The sequence below is a fragment of the Syngnathoides biaculeatus genome, chromosome 18 (genome assembly GCF_019802595.1).
Source record: "Syngnathoides biaculeatus isolate LvHL_M chromosome 18, ASM1980259v1, whole genome shotgun sequence".
In the NCBI taxonomy this organism is placed as follows: Eukaryota; Metazoa; Chordata; class Actinopteri; order Syngnathiformes; family Syngnathidae; genus Syngnathoides; species Syngnathoides biaculeatus.
The window spans coordinates 11,978,515-11,997,131 of NC_084657.1; the positions used below are offsets into that span (position 1 = coordinate 11,978,515).

General features: G+C 41.1%; 1 protein-coding gene and 1 pseudogene across 1 annotated transcript in view; both read left to right on the plus strand.

Moving 5' to 3' along the window:
* klf8 (Kruppel like factor 8) overlaps positions 1-15,000 on the plus strand; it is a 38,651-nt gene extending 23,651 nt beyond the window's left edge. The window contains exons 3-7 of the mRNA XM_061804086.1: positions 4,647-4,916; positions 4,993-5,227; positions 9,082-9,193; positions 10,543-10,682; positions 10,931-15,000. Of these exons, the coding sequence (XP_061660070.1) occupies positions 4,647-4,916; positions 4,993-5,227; positions 9,082-9,193; positions 10,543-10,682; positions 10,931-11,112 (939 nt within the window). The 3' untranslated portion in view covers positions 11,113-15,000. The remainder of the gene's footprint in view (positions 1-4,646; positions 4,917-4,992; positions 5,228-9,081; positions 9,194-10,542; positions 10,683-10,930) is intronic.
* A 2,512-nt stretch (positions 15,001-17,512) lies between these two features.
* On the plus strand, positions 17,513-17,631 carry LOC133492334 (5S ribosomal RNA; annotated as a pseudogene).
* Positions 17,632-18,617: the final 986 nt, after the last annotated feature.

An 18,617-nucleotide genomic window follows, 5' to 3' on the forward strand; every position in this document is an offset into this window, starting at 1 on the left:
ACTTGCAAGTCCAGACATGTCTTCACGGGGTCAAACAGATTACACTGGAGTCTATCGTTTGTTTTTTTTAGTAGCGCAAACAATGTGACAGGAGGAAACCCAAAGTTAGGTTGTCCTTAGCGACTCAATTTTACCCGAACAGCAACACACATGACTATGACTTAGTTTCTTGACATAGTCAGTTTCTTACTTGCGTAATTCCCGGCCTACGCAGCGCACCTGGTTACAAGCCCCACCGTGTACATTTGTAAAGGAAATACCGTTTGGTACATACATACGCCGCAGCTGTGTAAAAACCGCAAGTGCTCACATTGTAACTCACGTTGATATTTACAAAAAATGACGATACACAGAAAGAGTTTACTAGCGCGGCGCTAATGCTAGTGCTAACGCTAACAGGGCCGGTTAAAAAAAACATTTCTTTTAGCAATGGGGTGTCACTCAGTTGAGTTGACCAAAGTCAAGCACAATTTTTTTCAGGTTGAGCACAAAATTTCCCTGCAAATGATAAAAACGCTTAAAAAAATTAGAGATTTTCTTTTGGGTTAGTGTGCTTGCAACATGATTTGAGCGTGAAGGTCCTTTCCGAAACGGCGTCGTTGACTTTGAGGGCGTCAAGGCGTCGCTAGGCAGCCGTCACATCAACAGCCCCCCTACGCTGGATTAGGTAACACCAGGGTGCGGCTAGCGGGTTGTGCTAACAGGTGGGCGAGGCAGGGTGTACGCCGGGGAGGGGCGCCCGGGTGGCAACGTGTTTTGCGGTTCATATCCAAAGCAGCTGTTGTTTTTGTTCGTGCTTTCGTTTTTTTGGCTTTTTTCCTGATAAAGCCAACGCGTCAGTCGATCATGTTGACGGAGGAACATGAAAATGAAATGTGAACGCAATGTGCTCGTTGGGTAAAAGATCACATTTGAGAGACAAAGTGAACGAAGGAATCTAAAAATGTTTTATATTCAATGATTGTCTGCGGGTTGGAATGTTGTTTTTTTTTTCTTTCCTTGTAATAATAACAATATTTTATTATTTTGAAAATAATCATGGAAAATAAAAATATACAATTATTTTAAATAATAACAAAGTTCACCCAGTTATTATTTATGGACTAGAATTAAAATGTAACACTTTTGTCCTGAATAGAAATCACATTTTTGTGGTGAAAATAAAAAATACAAAAAAAAACCCCAACAACCCTATCAATTTTACACTATTTAATAATATTTAATAATAACAAATAACAACGGTAGTAACTTAACTTAACTTAACTAACTTAACGTAAAAAATACATCAAATATATTGGTTTTCTATTGGCGGCACGGTGGATCAGATGGTAAAGCATTGGCCTCACAGTTCTGAGCTCCCGGGTTTAATCCCAGACCCGCCTGTGTGGCGTTTCCGTGTCCTCCCCGTGCCTGCGTGGGTTTCCTCCGGGCACTCCAGTTTCCTCCCACATTCCAAAAAAACATGCAACATTAATTGGACACTCTAAATTGCCCCAAGGTGTAATTGTGAGTGCGGTAGTTTGTTTCCATGTGCCCTGGGATTGGCTGGCGACCAGTTCAGGGTGTCCCCCGTCTCTTGCCCCTTGATAGCCGGGATAGGCTCCAGCACTCCCCGCGACCCACGTGAGGATAAGCGGTGGAGAAAATGAATTGTTGGATGGTTTTGTATTGGAAAATAAGAGCTATTTGTAAAAGGTTTTTCATGACACATTTTAGACATACATAGTAAAGGCAGTCAAGGGAGTCCTCGGTCTGCGACTGAGATCCGTTCCTACAGTAGCGACTTGAGTCGGATTCCGCCATTAAAGTCAAAATTTACATCAAAATATTTTGTACAAAAAACAAATACATTGAAATAAACAAGATGATGTACTTAGCATGACTGCTGAGAGGTGGATGGAGAAGAAGAAGGGGGACCTGGTCCTCAATCCTCTCCATCTCGACAAGTATCAAAGAACCTTGTTTTGCGATCATCGCGTCCGACATGGGAACGGAAACCTTTACTTGCGCTAAAATGCGCACTTTGTCTTTAATAATAGTCACCACGGTCGACCGACTGAAGCCTTGGTGCTGTTGCTGTCTCTCATTTCTCCAATCTTTTTATGATCTTGTGCTTTGTTTATGGTCGTGGATTTTCTTTTGACTGAAGAAGCATTGCTAAAAAGACAAAGCTTTCTTTTTGGGGGCAATAATGTTTAAGAAGGAGGGCGAAAAATGCGAAGATAGTCCCGGCGCACAAACGCGGACAAGCGTTAGCCAGACAAAATGGCGGACGGGGGACTGGCGTTGTAAAGTCGAAATGTCTTGGGTCGAGACCGTCTTAACCCGAGGACTCCCTGTACTCGGTGAGAGAAAAAGTGGTTTGGGCCTTTTTGAGATACACTTGGTTTTATAATGGTAAAGACAAATATGCACAACAATGTGGAGATGAATAGCTTTGTGGAAACCGCGCGAGTTGCACAATTTCCACGTGTTCCCCTTCAAACTCAGATCCAAGTGCGTCAATTTGCAAAATCAGTACTGTAAAGCTACTCGTGCAGTTCGGCCAAACAGACGAAAGTGTGCCGCCTCGGCAGCGCAAACGGTCGCGCCGCGAAAGCGTATCTCCACGCTCCGTGCGAACCGATGCGTGCCGGCATTCCTCCCCGTGGTCGTCTCGAACGAACTGCGAAGCGAGGAAGGGGTTAATCCACTTTTATGAACCGCGGAACCCAAAATGGCGGCACACCAAAAAAAAAAAAAAAAAAACCCGACGTGGGTGGGGAGGGTGTGGTTGGCGCCGGCGAGCGGGGAGATGAAGGGAGGAGGGTGGGTGGGAAAGGTGAGAGAGGACGTGGGTGTTGCCAGGGAAGGGAAAGGAGTGCCACAACATGGAGGCGGCTGATAGCTCCACAGTTTCCATGGCAACGCGAGGCCTCCCCCCCCCCATCTCTTCTCACCGCTTCACCTTTTTCCTTCTTCCACCAGCGTCATCTCTCCTTTTTTTTTCCCTCCTGACATCCTTAACTTGGGAAAAAGGAGAGGATGTTTTTTCGCCCGTCGTCGTCGTCGGCGTGCACGGCCTGTCGGGTCGCCCCCCGTGTCGCGAGATTTCAAAGGGCCAATCAGAAGCCACACCCTGGCCCTCGCCCAGAGCCGAGCCGCACTCAACTGAACTGGAGCAAAGCCAGCTTCTTCTTCTTCTTCTTCTTCTTCTTCTGCTTCTTCTCGTTTAGCCCCCCACCCCCCTCGGCCTGCTTTCTCGCTACACAGCCCGGCCATTGTTTCCCGGTGAGCCACATGCGGGAAAAAGCAGGCTTCGCCAGCCGGGAAAAGTCTTAGCATTCAGCTCGCCGCCCCGTGTTCAAAGCGATGATGCGTCGCTTTGACGGAAAGGACAACAGCAAAAGGACAGAAATGGAAAAGAATGAACTTAATTGCATTTATTTCATAAAAAAAAAATACAAGGATAAAGTGGAATATTCATACAAATATTTTTTTTCTCATGACACACAAAATCATAATTTTTTCAATATTATTTTTATTTTACCAAAGAAGTGATAATGATTTTGTAGAAAAGCGAAGTTATTTCAAGAAAAAAAATGCCCAATGTCATGTCGCTTTGACGGAAAGGATAACGGCAAAAGGACAGAAATAGAAAAGAATGAGCTTAATTGCATTTATTTCATTAAAAAAAAATACAGGGATAAAGTGGAATATTCGTACAAATATTTTTTTTCTCATGATCCACAAAATCAATATTTTTTTCAATAATATTTTCATTTTACCGAAGAAGTGATAAGGATTTCGTAGAAAAAGCGGTAAAGTTATTTCAAGAAAAAAAAAATGCCCAATGTCATGTCGCTTTGACGGAAAGAATAATGGCAAAACGACAGAAATAGAAAAGGATGAACTTAATTGCATTTATTTCATTTAAAAAAAATACAAGGATAAATTGGAATATTCATACAAATATTATTTTTCTTATGATATACAAAATCAATATTTTTTTCAATAATATTTTTATCTTACCGAAGAAGTGATAATGATTTTGTAGAAAAAGCGGTAAAGTTATTTCAAGAAAAAAAAAATGCCCAATGTCATGTCGCTTTGACGGAAAGGATAACAGCAAAAGGACAGAAATAGAAAAGAATGCATTTATTTCATTAAAAAAAATACAAGGATAAATTGGAATATTCATACAAATATTATTTTTCTCATGATATACAAAATAAATATTTTTTTCAATAATATTTTCATTTTTCCAAAGAAGTGATAATGATTTTGTAGAAAAAGCGGTTAGTTATTTCAAGCAAAAAAATGCCCAATGTCATGATAAAAAGTCATAACTTTATGAAAAATTCATATTTAGAAACAAAACAAGACACGATTATAGCACAAACGTCATATTTCTTGTGAAAATCAAAAAGTTGGAACGTTACAAAGTTATAATGATGAAGTCATCTTTTTTACCAAAAAAAAGTGAAAAAATTAAGAAAATAATGTATTGAAGTTACAAGAATCAAATATTGAAGCGCATGCAACATATATTTATATAAAGTTGTAACGTTAAAAGAAAATTGTTAGCATTCAGCTTGGCTAGCTAGCTTAGTTTTGTGAAAAGTAACATTGGGATATGATCACGAATCCCATTTTGCGTCCTTCAGGCCGACGTTGGTGACGAACGTTCCCTGCCGACTAACCCCGACGCGAAGACGGACGCGTGGAGCTACAAGGCCGAGCCGTCCTCGCCGAGTCCGTGCTCGGCCGAGGACCAGACGGAACCGGTGGACCTGTCCCTCCACAAGCCTCGCTCGTCCTCGCTGCCCCCCGCCGCCGTCAACGTGCCCGTCAACCCCGCGCCGGGAAGCGGCCTGGCGCAGCCCGGACTCACGGCCACGCCCGTCACTTCAAACGTGCAGTCCATAGGATCCATGGTGAATACGCGCAGAATCCACCGAAACCCGCTATTCTGGAGGAACTGATCGGTGACGGACTTCTGTCCTCCGCCAGGTTCTTTCGCCGGGCTCCATTTTGGCCACGCAGGGCGCGGGCGGTCAGCAGATCCTGCACGTCATCCACACCATCCCGTCGGTCAGCATGCCCAGCAAGGTGGGCCAACTGCAGACCATTCCCGTGGTGGTGCAGTCCTTACCTGTGGTCTACACCGCCGTGCCCGCGGACGGCGTCGCAACCGCGGCCATCACCGTGCCCCTCATCGGCAGCGACGGGCGATCGGAAGGCTCGGGTAAGGAACGCCGGCGGGGGTTTTGCCTTCGGTTTCCGTAGCTCCTTCCCTTCTTTCTTTGCTGTTAGCTGCAACCTCTGTCCAGCCGCGAGACAAAAACTGTTTTGTACGAGGCTCTCGTAGATGTTGAATAACTGAATTTATCTGACATTTTTCAGGGTTTTTTCTGAGCTTGTCGTCGCGTTACTCAATAGCTCTTCTCGAGATTTTGGACAAACTTTGAAGTTACTACTTGAAAAAAAGCTAAACACCTAAAAAAATCTGATTTCTTCAACACTTATCTCACTGGTTTTACCATATTGAGGTAGTAGGTAGTGTGCCGTCATTTATAGCGTAAGATAAAGTACAGTAACACATGGTCAAGGTAATGTAGTAGTCAGGAAACTGTCTTATATTGTGTAAATTTGTTGAACAACTGGTAGCACAATGTAATGTATTGCAACTTAATATCACATAACATAAAGGTAGCTAAACATAATATAGTGTTATGCTATGTGATTTAGAAGATCATAAGTTTGCATATTGCAATGTTGCGTAAATATAGTGTTGTGCTAGATAATGGCAACGTAACATAATTGTAATGAACCAACGGTGCGGGTGCTGACCCAAATGCTGGACTTCGAGGCAGAGGCACAGTGTTCAATGTGTTTTTTTTTCTCGGAAACTGGGTCATACACGGTGTAGCGGTCCGACAAGGGAGAGGCGCAGAAACGCTAGGCTAGGCGGGTTCCAAAAGACATACAGGAAGGTCCGATGACTCTGGGGCGAACTAAAAAACTCAACAGGACAGGGCACAGAATCGCTGCGACTGGAGTTACGCGTAGAAGCCGACAGTCCCACAGGCAGTGAAGTGAATGCAACTCACTGACACAAAGCAACAAACTGGCAAATGCCAGTGACAAAAACTCCAACTTAAATGCCGGTCTAATTACAGTCCGAATGTAAGACAGCTGTGACATGCGTCATCGCCCAGAGCAGTTGCCAAGCCTTGCTCATGACAATAATCTAGTGATTTGTAATGTCGCGCAGCATAAATGCAGTGAAACACAAGGTAGTGTCACGTGAACGTAGTTTAATGTAATATAGTGAATTGTAATGCAGCGCAACATAAACGTAGAAAAATACAAACAGTGTAGTGTAGGCTATATGATGTAAACATTACCTCATGTAAACGTACTGTAATCTAATGTCGCGTAAAGGTAGCATGATGCAGATATAACAAAAACGTAGCATAACGTACATTTAGCGTAACATAAACAGAACAAATATAACATAAAGACGACATCAGTTGAACATAGCATAAAATAAATACAACATGAGTATAACCGAATGTAAAGGCACAAATTATAATGAGTATAATGTAAACATCATTTTTTTTTTTTTTTAAATCCGACTTTTAACCTTTTGTTCTTTCTCGTGTTTACGTAAGATAGCGCAAAGGTAATGTAGCCCAGCATTGGACGATGTCAACTAGCATAAATTGGGATGCGGTAATGTATCGTAGCATAACCCACTAAAAGAAATGATAGCTTTCCACGAGCTACCATTTTATTTTACTTGTCTTAGCTTAGCTTCTTTTGTTAGCTAAACGTGTGCTAGTTAGCTTGAGCTCTGTCGTGCCATTTCCGAAACACGCTACCGCACATCAGATTTAGATATTTCACTGGATGATCTTGTGGCGAGGCAGACAGGAAGCGGGGGCGAAGGAGCTAGCGCGTATGCAACATTAGAAAAAAAAAAAAAGGGCGATGTCAGAATGGGAGCGGGCGGGTTCGTGTTGTCTTTCGAGAAAAACGCACGCACACGCTCGCACGCCAATCACCCAAATAGCGTGCATCACACTTTCGCCCCGCCACACCCTTGATCCTTTCCTCCCCTCCGTGCAGGGTGGACGTTGTTTATCCTGCGGGGTTTAACACTCCTCTCCGTCGTCGATTAACCCTTCCATTTCAAATGCACGCTAGACTTCAACTCTTTATTCGCTCACAATTCACATCCGTTTATTAATTTGCAAGCACATAACTTGAGAAAAAAGTAACGCCATGCAAGATAACACTGCATCAAGGTAAGATGAGACGACGTAGCGCATACGGCACAGGTGTCAAACTCAAGGCCCGGGGGCCAGATCCGGCCCGGCACATGATTTTATGTGGCCCGCAAAGCCAAATCTAGGGTTTCCGTTTCCATGATTCTTGTAAAAATCTGGACCAAAATTTCAAATCGTGATATGTCATAAATGATCAGGTTGAGATATTACAAGCATTTTTGTGTTACCAAACATCAACAGGTAAAAGACACGTTACCCTTGATTTTGCATTCTGGCTCATAAATTGATTATGCAAACATGGTGAGAGACGATTAAACGTTTTTATTGTTTCACAGTCAAAACGGCCCTCTGAGGGAAACCCGGAAGACAACGTGGCCATCGAGAGAAACGAGTTTCCCACCCCTGACGTTCAGTAACAGAGCATGAAGCGAATGCAGTCGAAGTTAACCGAGTGCGACGTGGCATAAACCAGGGGTGTCAAACTCGTTTGTGTCACGGGTCACATTTTATTTAAGGGTTTCCATCAGAGGGGCTATTATGACTGTGAAACCATAAAAGTCTTTTAACATCATATTTACACGTGAAATTTATCAATTACTTTTGGAATCAGAAATTAAGGGTAATTAGATTTTCCAACTACGGTAACTCAAAAGTCCTTGACGTTATCATTTATGACATGACAATTTGAAACTTTGGGACAGATGTGAACAAAAATCACAGAAGTTGATACACTCGATTTGCCTCACCGGGCCACGTAAAATCATGCGGCCGGCCGGATCTGGCCCCGGGGCCTTGGGTTTGACACCTATGCATAAAATAATTTAGTAGGCAGGTATAGCCATTTTTTAATGGGGGGAAAGGCACATATTGTGCAATTGAAAAATCACACCAACAGACAAAAATTACACAAAAAGTGGAAACATCAGTTACTTCCTGCCGTCTAATAGAAGAGCATTTGTTTGTTCCGTCTGTTACTATGTTTCACTGGCAGATGAATACAGATACTTTATTTCTAGGATTTTTTTTGTTTTTTTAGAAGTTATGTCGCATTTTATAATTTCCCACGGCACTGGTTGGGAATTACCGGCGTAAAGGTTATATAGGGCAATGTAGCATCAAATAAACGTAGCTTAGCGTAACGTGAACGTGGAGAAACGAGAGCCAGCATAATGTACTGCAACGTAAATTAGAGAGGATTATAAATATGGCGCAATTTAGACGTATAAACGTAGTGGAATGCTACGTTTGCATCGTAGATTAAGTGAACTGTAACATAGACACAATGTAATATCGCTTAAATATGGTGCGATGTGTAGCTTGTATAAGTTATGTCATGTAAACATGGTGTAAAATAAATGTAGCCTAGCGTAAAAGTAGCATAAATATAGTGTACTGTTACATAGGTAACGATCACAGTGTAATGTAATGTTAAACGTAGTTTAATGCAAACATAGGCTCACGTAAATTTCGCCTAGCTTAATGTAATGTGTGTAAAGTGGTGTAAATGAAACATACATAGAATAACGTAGACAACGTAAAGGTTTACAGTAAATCAGATGGCGTCGGTTAAATATGGGACGGCATAAACGGCGCCGCGTAAAACTCGCGTAAGGTAAACGTAGCGTAACGTAGACATGGGTGGAACATAGTCGCAACGTAAGGGTAGCATAATGGAAAGGTAGCAAAACTCGGTATAGCTGTAATCTAGGTTAACGTGGCGTAACATAGATGGAGGCCATTTAGCTGTTTCTCATCTTCCAATCGTTTCTGTCTGACTTTACAATGTTGTCATCTTGTTTTTCCTCAGTCCGCATAAAGCCCGGCTCGACGTCTCCGGTGGAATATCACAGCGAAAGCGACGCCGAGAGCGGAACCGAGTCGGGATCGGCGTCGCTCAGCGCCCAGAGCCTCGACACGGGGTCAGCCTGCGCTGCTTTTTACACTATATTATCATGACACACGAATATGCCATTTTGGCGCTGGGGCCCTCGAGGTTTCGATCTGTTTGTGTGAATGCGAACATGTCAGCGAGGCTTCTTCGCAACTATTTGGGCGAGGCTGTGCAACGTTAACGGAAAGTTAGGGTGTGGACCTTGGAGGTTCGCGGTAATCTGATGTGTTTGTGTGTCTGCGTGTGTTGCCACGCCTTATTTTCCAAGTTGCCTGTCGCCTGATCGTGACCATCCATGAAAGAACAAAACACACACCAAGTCTGTGTAATCATATAAATATATGAAATGTAACAAATACAATACGAACAAGGCCTTGAAACAATGGAAATAATCAAGACTGTATATAGGAATAAAAGCAATGAAATAAAATAATACAATACAAGAAAATGTAATCAGGTAAGTGACAAAACAGGCCTCTTCATGTAAAAAAGTAAGGTGAAAAAAAATTGTGTAAAGAAAAAAAATAATGCAATAAAAAAAATTTAATCAGGTAAGTGACAAAACAGGCCTCATCACGTAAAAGTAAGGTGGAAAAAAATTGTGTAAAGAAAAAAAAATAATGCAATAAAAGAAAATGTAATCAGATAAGTGACAAAACAGGCCTCATCGTGCAAAAGTAAGGCGAAAAAAAATGGTGTAAAAAAAAAATCACATAATTGTAACAAAGTAATGCATAAAGTGAAAGTTCTACAGAAATAAAGCATAAATACAGATAAATATTTGTAATAATAAAATAAGTACACAGAGGGATGATTTAATAAATGATAAACAATTATAAAATACAAATAAAGCATTTAAACCAAGGTAATAATGGAGACGACATATTCAGAACCAAAAAAAAAAAAAAAAAAGTATATAAAGCAAACATTTCTTAACGGTACGGTGGATCAGCTAGAAAGCATTGGCCTCACAGTTCCGATATCCCGGACCCACCTGTGTGGAGTTTGCATGTTCTCCCTGTGCCTGCGTGGGTTTTCCCCGGGCACTCCGGTTTCCTCCCACATCCCGAAAATATGCAACATTAATTGGACGCTCTCAATTGCCCCTAGGTGTGATTGTGAGTGCGATTGGCTGGCGACCAGTTCAGGGTGTACACCGCCCGCCTCCTGCCCATTGACAGCTGGGATTGGCTCCAGCACTCCCCGCGACCCTCGTGAGAATAAGCGGCAAAGAAAATGGATGGATAGATTGATATATCAAGACTTCCGAGACAAACAAAGGCAAAAGAGAAACAAAATAAATAAAATAAACTGAGCAGTCCTCTGCCGCCCCCTGGTGTGCTATCAAACCTCACCGTCCGCAAACTTTCCCCTCAGGTCGGTGTTGGACTTGGAGCAGGTGGATCCCGACTCCCCGGATGTGAAGAGGCGGCGCATCCACATGTGCGACTACGAAGGCTGCAAAAAAGTTTACACCAAGAGCTCACACCTCAAAGCTCACCGACGGATACACACAGGTGAACGCTTCAACCAATTCCAAGGAAGCTCTTTTGTTTACAAAAAGATGGCCGATACCTAGCTAGTTGACGGTTAGCCTCAGAAGCTAACGCAGTCTTCTACATTAACATCAGTCACAGCAGTTTCACATAAAAGTAACACGCATACAATCGGAACATGCAGTACCGAGAGACAAACTCTGGGGTAAGCGGCGTTCACCCTGGTACCGACGCGTGCCCACTAACGTTGCGCTGTCCCCCCTCTGCAGGCGAAAAGCCGTACCACTGCACCTGGGAGGGCTGCACCTGGCGCTTCGCCCGCTCTGACGAGCTGACTCGGCACTTCCGCAAGCACACGGGCATCAAGCCCTTCCGCTGCACCGAGTGCGACCGCTCCTTCTCGCGCTCCGACCACCTGTCCCTGCACCGCCGCCGCCACGTCATGATGTGAACTCTTTTCAGTTCTTTGGATTTTATTCGCATTTTGATTTTTTCTTTTTTTTCTTGCCTTCGAAACTTTGCTACTGCAGTTCTACAGCTCGTCTGCGGGAGCGTGAGGCATTAATGGAGGTTGAGGATGTTTTTTTTTGTGTTTTTTTTCCCCCACTCATCCGTCCATCCTTCCATCCCTACAATCTTTTCCCCAAGCGGTGAAATCCCACGTCTGGATTTCTCCTCCTGAACTGGTCCTTCTTTGCTCGAGGGGGTGGCGTTTAGTTTCCAAGACCTGCAAGACGTGTCTCTTGGATTTTTTTTTTATCCCCGTTTTCTTTTTCGGACAGGAATGCACAATCCTTTTTAACGCATCTGAGACGTGTTTTCTTCTTTGGGGCGTGGCGTTTAATTTTTTTTAACGATCTAAAAGTAGAAGCCCGGACAAGTTCATTCTAAGACTTCATCCCATTTTTTATTTATTTTTTTTTGTTTTTAAATATGAGGACATCCCAAACCGTTTATTGCTTTTGTCCATCTTTCACTGGAGCATAGGAGATATAAAAAGTTGTTTTTTTTTTGGGTTGTAAAATTAGACAATTAGACAAATTATTATTATTATTATTTTTTTTTGCAATTTCCTAACCCCTTTTAGATCTTTCATTGTCGAGCTGTAGCACACGAACAAAACAAATTCGTCACGGATTTCAACGCACTCGTCGAGCTTTTTCACCGCAGCACAGCTAATATAAGACCCGTTTCATCAACAGGGCGCGGCATTTAATTTTTAAAATCTAAACGTAGAACTCGAGACAACCAAATTCTTCGACTTCCTTTTATTGCTGTTTACGAGGCTGTCTCGCTGCACCACCGGTCACGGGAGACGTTCATATCCTCCGCGGGGCGCGGCGTTTATTTATTTTTTTTTCCACACGGCTCCATTTTCTTGCACTTTCGGAACGGAGCTTCCCGACCACGTCGACTTTTTAAATTCAGCAAAAAATCGATGTAACCCATGTTTTTCATCTTTGGGGCACGGCGTTTCGTTTAGACTTTCGGACAAGTTAGATTCCATTTTTTTTTTTTTTTTTTTTTTTTTTTTTAGCAATTCCCAAGCCTGTTAGCGGATTTTTCTCCGGGTGAGGCAATGTGTGCAACGTTTCATCTTCGGGGTCCGGCGTTTAATTTCGCAATCTCGAAGTAGAAGTCTGAACACCCCCGCTCTCTATTCGAGAACTGTGAACTTTTTAAAGAAGCGCCACGTCACCTTCGTTTTTTTTGCATATCGTCCTCCCGACCACACTTTATTATCATAAAAACAGTATTTACGTTTTATTGTTCGGTTCTGTGGTTGTTCTCCCTCCCTTGTGACAGATATAGTCTTTTTTTTTTAACAATTTCCAATGTTTGGTCACCTTTCAAACGCTGTGAAGACGTCGTCGGAGAATGATCTCGGTAGGAAATACGGGGAGCTTTTTCCGACCTTTTCCGTGCGGTGCCGCATGTTTTTTTTCTTTCGCGTGTTTGTGCGTCTGCATGTTTTGCAACAAACACGTCTTAGAATTTAGAATTATTTTTTTTTAGTGTGATTTAAAGAGTGCGTGTTCTGGGCACCTGGACCTTTTGCCCGTCGAGCCTTAAGAACTGAAGTCGACCCAAGTGGGGAAAAAAAAGACGAAAACTAGAAACCGCCGGTAGCCAGTTTGTCGGAGAATCCGACGTTTGTTTGCAACGAATCGTACGAATTTCCGTTTCTCCAGTTTTATTGAACACAGCATAAGCCTGCATTGTGAATTCCCAGATAAATGATTTTCTTATTAATAACGATAAACGAGAAGACAGCAGCATCTTTGATGGAGATTTTCCCGGTGGGCTGCATTTGAGAAAACTGGCAAATTTCCCGCTTTCCTTGAACTCCTCAGCTGGGAAAACACTTTGGACTGCAGGTTTATTCTACTCCTGACTCTCATATTAAATAACAAATAAAATGCAAACATTTATTTCAGCAGCGACCTTCACATCCGTCTGAAACCTCGGATACGAGAGCGTGACTACGTTTTATTGGTAGAATGAGGCAAAAAAAAAAAAAATATCTATTGTTCTTCACGACTTATGACCGATTCTCGTTCGGAGAGAATTTTGTTTGTGCATTTCTCGCCTTTTTTTTCTTTTTTTTTTTTTTTTTTTTGCTTCGTCTAAATACAAAAACAGAAAAAGCACATCTTTCTAGAGAAGTTTATGCATCCTTTTGTAAACATTAAGGACAATGACAAAAAAAGAGTTAAAATAAAGAATCCATGTACATAAATGTATATAATCAAAAAGTAAATGTAACGGGTGAAGTTCTATTTTTAACACTGACTAGATAATGTGAACCGCCTCCCCTCCTTCCCTTTTCTTCTACTTTCTTGGTTTTTCTTATTTTTACACATTTTTTTGTAGTTTCTTACAAATAATAATAATGATGATAATAATAATAATAATAATAATAATATTGGTCCCACTTGTGTTGTGGTTACTTGTGTTGCATGGAGAGTCGCCCTCTTGTTTTCCCGATAGTGACGTTGATGAGCATGTCGCTGTGCACGTGTGTGTGCAAAACATTCGACTTTTACAGAGATAAAATGTCTTTTGAGTTTTATGTCATCCATTCCGCACAAAGTCCCGTGTTGACAACGATGTTGGTTTGAGCGACGATGACGAGCTAGCACTTAGCATTTTGACGATTTGTGTACCGACTTCTCAAAATTTTTTTTCCATATTTTATAAAAAAAAAACAAAAAACACATTTGAACAATTGACTACGTGTTGTGTGATATGTTAGTGATTCATCGCTCTCCAAAAAGGGAAGTGACATCAGATTATTTTGTATCGAATAAGGTTGACTCGTGTTGTGCTCAAGTGACATATCTCAATAAAGCTAACCATGCGAGCTAGCCTAGCTTCAGCTCATTTTGAGTTCGACAGTCGGCAATTTGACGACTTTGGGGATCAACGTCACATTTTTTCGACAACACTTTTCACATTTTAACACAAAACTAAAACGCGCACGCTACATGCAAACATGTGAGCATGAAGCGCTTCATTAGCCACGTTTGTGGATGCCATATGCTAGCAACAACCACTAATTTCTATCATTTTTTTTGTTTATGTTGAAAAGCTAATGATTTGGATTAATTTTGATCAGATTTAAAAAAAAATTTCACCACCTAGCGTGCGTGCCAATGTTTGAAATCGTGCACACATGTTGCTACAATTGTGTTGCTAGCAAAAGGCCCCAGACAGTCACAGTTTAGCCATACATGCTAAACTATCTTTGTTGATAATTTAATCAATTTAAAGTAAAATAGTATATATGTTGTAACCGCCGAAGCACAAATGGGTCACCACATTAGCATAAAAAAAACAAACAAAAAAAACAATTCTTTTTAGCTTATGTTAGTGATAATTTTCAATTTTTGGATGTTTTTCGTGAGCTTGTTTAGCTTGCCTAACTTATTCTGTATGTTGAAAAATATATGTATTAAAAAAAAAAGTTTAACGCCCGCTTTTGGGTCCCAATTGCGGATGAGTGCCTCCTAACTCGCCACCAAAAGCCACTTTTATCTTCTATTTTTTTTTTCCTCCCTGTTGAATGCAGTAACCTTTTGTGGGCCAGTACTCTATTTACTCAGTGCAATGCAGTTATTATGGTTATAATGATTATAACATTTATAATTTTTCTTTTGTATTTGTGTACAGAACAAAAAGTTGTAAAGATGGGCGAGGAAGGAAAAAAAAAGAGAATGAGCTTTTTGATACTGTGACTTTACTCTGGTGTTTAAAAGTCCTTTGTTTTTCCTCTTCCGTATACTTGTGATGATTACTTCTCATCCTCCCTTATTCTTCTTTTATAGAATAAACTTGTTTTTGGTGCAATTTACTTCCTCTTGTCAGGCTGTTTTTTTTTTTTTTAGATGAAAGTAAAAAAAATTAAAAATGAAGGGAGCAGTTGCAGTATGATGTAACGACCACTCAAGGGCGCCATCCACAAAGATAATGAAATGTCTTTGGATTTTGAAATGTACCGGTAGCATATTCCCGCAACACATGTGAGGATAAGCGGCTTGGAAAATGGATGGACGGTTTAGTGACCACCCAGCTAACCCAATTAGTTACTATCAGTCAAGACACATGTTGATTAGGCCAGCGCACTTTTAAATTGTAACGGGTCATGATTGATATTTAAACAAAACATGGTTGTTGTGTATTATAAATCATTCTTTAAAAGCATTCAAGCCAAAAAAACAAAAAACAACCACCAACTTAAAAATAAAAGGGGAAGTGCGTATTTAAGCGCCGCTTGACAATGACTGTCCCATTTTGCGACAGAGACTCCTCACACTTTGCTTTTCTAGCCACAGGTACTGTATGTTTGAAATTTAAATATATCTAAATATTATTATAAATGGCAATAAGGGTTACAAATGAATTTAGGCTATTAGGAGGGTGGGGTTATTAATATTTACTGTTGAGGGTGAAATTCCGAAGACTCTAAATGATTTATCGATGATCAAAAATTCTGAATCGGATGATTGGTTGATTGTCAAATAATCTTTGCACCTCTAAACACGATTAAATAGAATGTAAAGAGTTGAATATTTTGTGCATCAGAATTTAATGCTGCAATTTGTGTCAGCACGCTGTTGTCTGGGCTTCCCATAATGCAATTCTCTTTGTTTGATGTTAACTTTGACAGTAAACTTTAAACGGTGGCCCGAAGCAGGGGTTCACCGATGCCAAATCACCGAGGGGCGGGGCGGGGCGGGACGTGTCCCGACAAAATGCTGCAGCCACTGAGTGGCTTTGGTCTGCCGCCGCTCACCTGGAATTCACCTGCAGTGATTCCCCTTTGCTCCCCCCCTACGCATTTCATTCTGCACTAAATGGCGCCGGATTTCCTGTTCCGCACTGATGAAGACATCCAGGAACTAGGCTGTGCCGGAGATCCCATTTGTTTGCGTTGTGGATTTCCTGCAAAACATATTGGCGGGAATGGCCTTTTAAAAAGCTGTTTGAGGATTTACTTGATATTCTTGAGCTCCAGCTACGTGAATCACTACAATAACAATTGTAGTCGATGTCATGTTCTCGTTTATTATATTATTTCGTAACTTAAGTACATTTAATTTAAAAATGGACCCGTGTTCTGCGTGATCGTCACAACAATGAAAGTCAGTCATACAAACTACTACATGAAGCTATAGCCCAACTCGAGATCACTTGATGTGAAAAATGAAACGATATGACTTTAAATTGCAGGAAAAACATTGCAGAATGGACCTTTCCGATTGGCGGTTTCAAGCTCCGCCCCCTTAGCTACATTTGCCGTGCCCACAGGCTTCCAAAATGGCGGTTGAACAGAACAGTTTGAAATGGATTCTCTATCCAGGTAATATTGCGGTATGTTTTTCTGCCAAATGCGTCAGACTTGTTCAAGAGAATTCCACAGAGAGGTCTCAACTGTTTCACGCAAGGATACGTGCACGGAATCAAAATTTTGGACGCAATGTCTGAGTTACAGCGACATGTTGGCCATCGATGCAAAAAAAGTTTGACACCTCGCGAACTTCATACTGAAATCCAACCGGATAAAATCGTGGAATCGTACTGCGGGCGTGTAAAGCAGGGTGAGTACTTTTTACTTGGAAAGATCACCAGTGATATCGTAATCTTGATAAGTGAGTGGGTGCATTCATTTGACTTGGCTCGTAATGGAACTCAGTGCTCTGTCTTAAAAGGTTGATGTGATACAAATGGGCATATAGACCTAAAACATGACACACTTCATTCAGCAGGTCAGTGACACGCTAACAAAGTGAAGGTTGTTCTCCTGCACTGATAATAATTCAATCAAACTCAGAGAAGCTACTTCTCCCTCACTTCCCTTCGAACCTACAACTTTGTGTTTGTTGATATAATTTTTCCAAGCCCACGCTACGGATCGGTTTCCGATGACGCCATCTTGTGTGTCAAAGAGGTCAGAGAGCAAGTGTGAAGTTTTTTTTTTTTCTTTCGTTAATTTAACGGTTTTGGTCTAAGGCAGGGGTCACCAACGCAGTGCCCGCGGGCGAATGGTAGCCCGCGAGGACCATATAAGGCACTCGCGAGGTATGTTCTAAAAATACCATAGGCCACAATTTGTTACTATTGTTTGCACTTTAAATCATGATTCTGACTTGCTTACGTGAATTAAAAATTTAAAACACCTGTAATGTCATTTACTACAATATATGAAAACAAATAATTCATGTACGTGTAATGAACTGAGTCTGAAAAATGCTGCAAACCGGTCACGTCGCCCTTCATACGATCGGTGCTCACGAAGTAGCCCTCAGTCTCAAAAAGGTTGCTGAGCCCTGGTCTAAGGTCTGCGGTGGGCTTACGGCCATGCTACCCAGAGAACGCCCGATCTCGTCAGATCTCGGAAGCTAAGCGGGTTTGGCCCCGATTAGTACTTGGATGGGAGACCGCTTGGGAATACCAGGTGCTGTAAGCGTCTCTCCCCGGCTAAAATGCAGAGGGGTTGCGTCAGGAATGGCATCTGGCCTAAAACTGTGCCAAACAAATATGCGTTCATCTGAGATGACACGCTGTGGCGACCCCTCACGGGACAAGCCGAAAGGAAAAGAAGAAGAGGACTGCGGTGAAGTCATTGGAAACCTATCCATAGACAACCAGCATTGCTTGTGGGGAAAATTTACAGTGTACTACCATAACACACATGTACTCTACATAGATACATCGATACGTAGAAAACAAAACAAAGGAAAAACAACAACAACAACAAAAAACCTTTGCTGACCTCTTTTTTTTTTTTGTTTTTGTTGTAAACTTTTTTCTTTTTTTTTTTTTTTTTTTAAAGCCAAGGTACCCTTAGCTTGGGAAACAATGACTTATATATGTACAAAAAACAACAATAATGGACTTTTCTAGGTTAAAAAATGTTAAAAATATAGCTAACTGAGTTAAAACATTTTTAAAAATTAACACAAAATATGTATTGGTTTATTGTTTTTTTTTTCCACAGCCTGACTATAAAGTGTAATGTCCAATGAAAATCATGTATCACCACTTTGTTTGCAGTAAAAGTACATATTAATCTTAATACATAATCACGAAAAACAATTATTTTAGAAAATGGGGAAAAAAACATCAACAATTATTTTTCATTTTACCTGAGAAAATCTTTAATGTGACAATGTATAGAAATTTAGCAACATGATTTCAAATATTTTATGAAATGCAAATGTATATCCATTCACTTGTACTTGCTCTAATATACGATATGTTGAATTTTAGATCAGTGTTAAATCGTATTGTCGCCAGCCAATAAAAATAATTTATCTCAATTTTTATCTGAATTAAAAAAAATACATACTGTATAAAATATTAAAGGAAAATCATGTACTCGCTTGCTCTATCTATCTATCTATCTATCTATCTATCTATCTATCTATCTATCTATCTATCTATCTATCTATC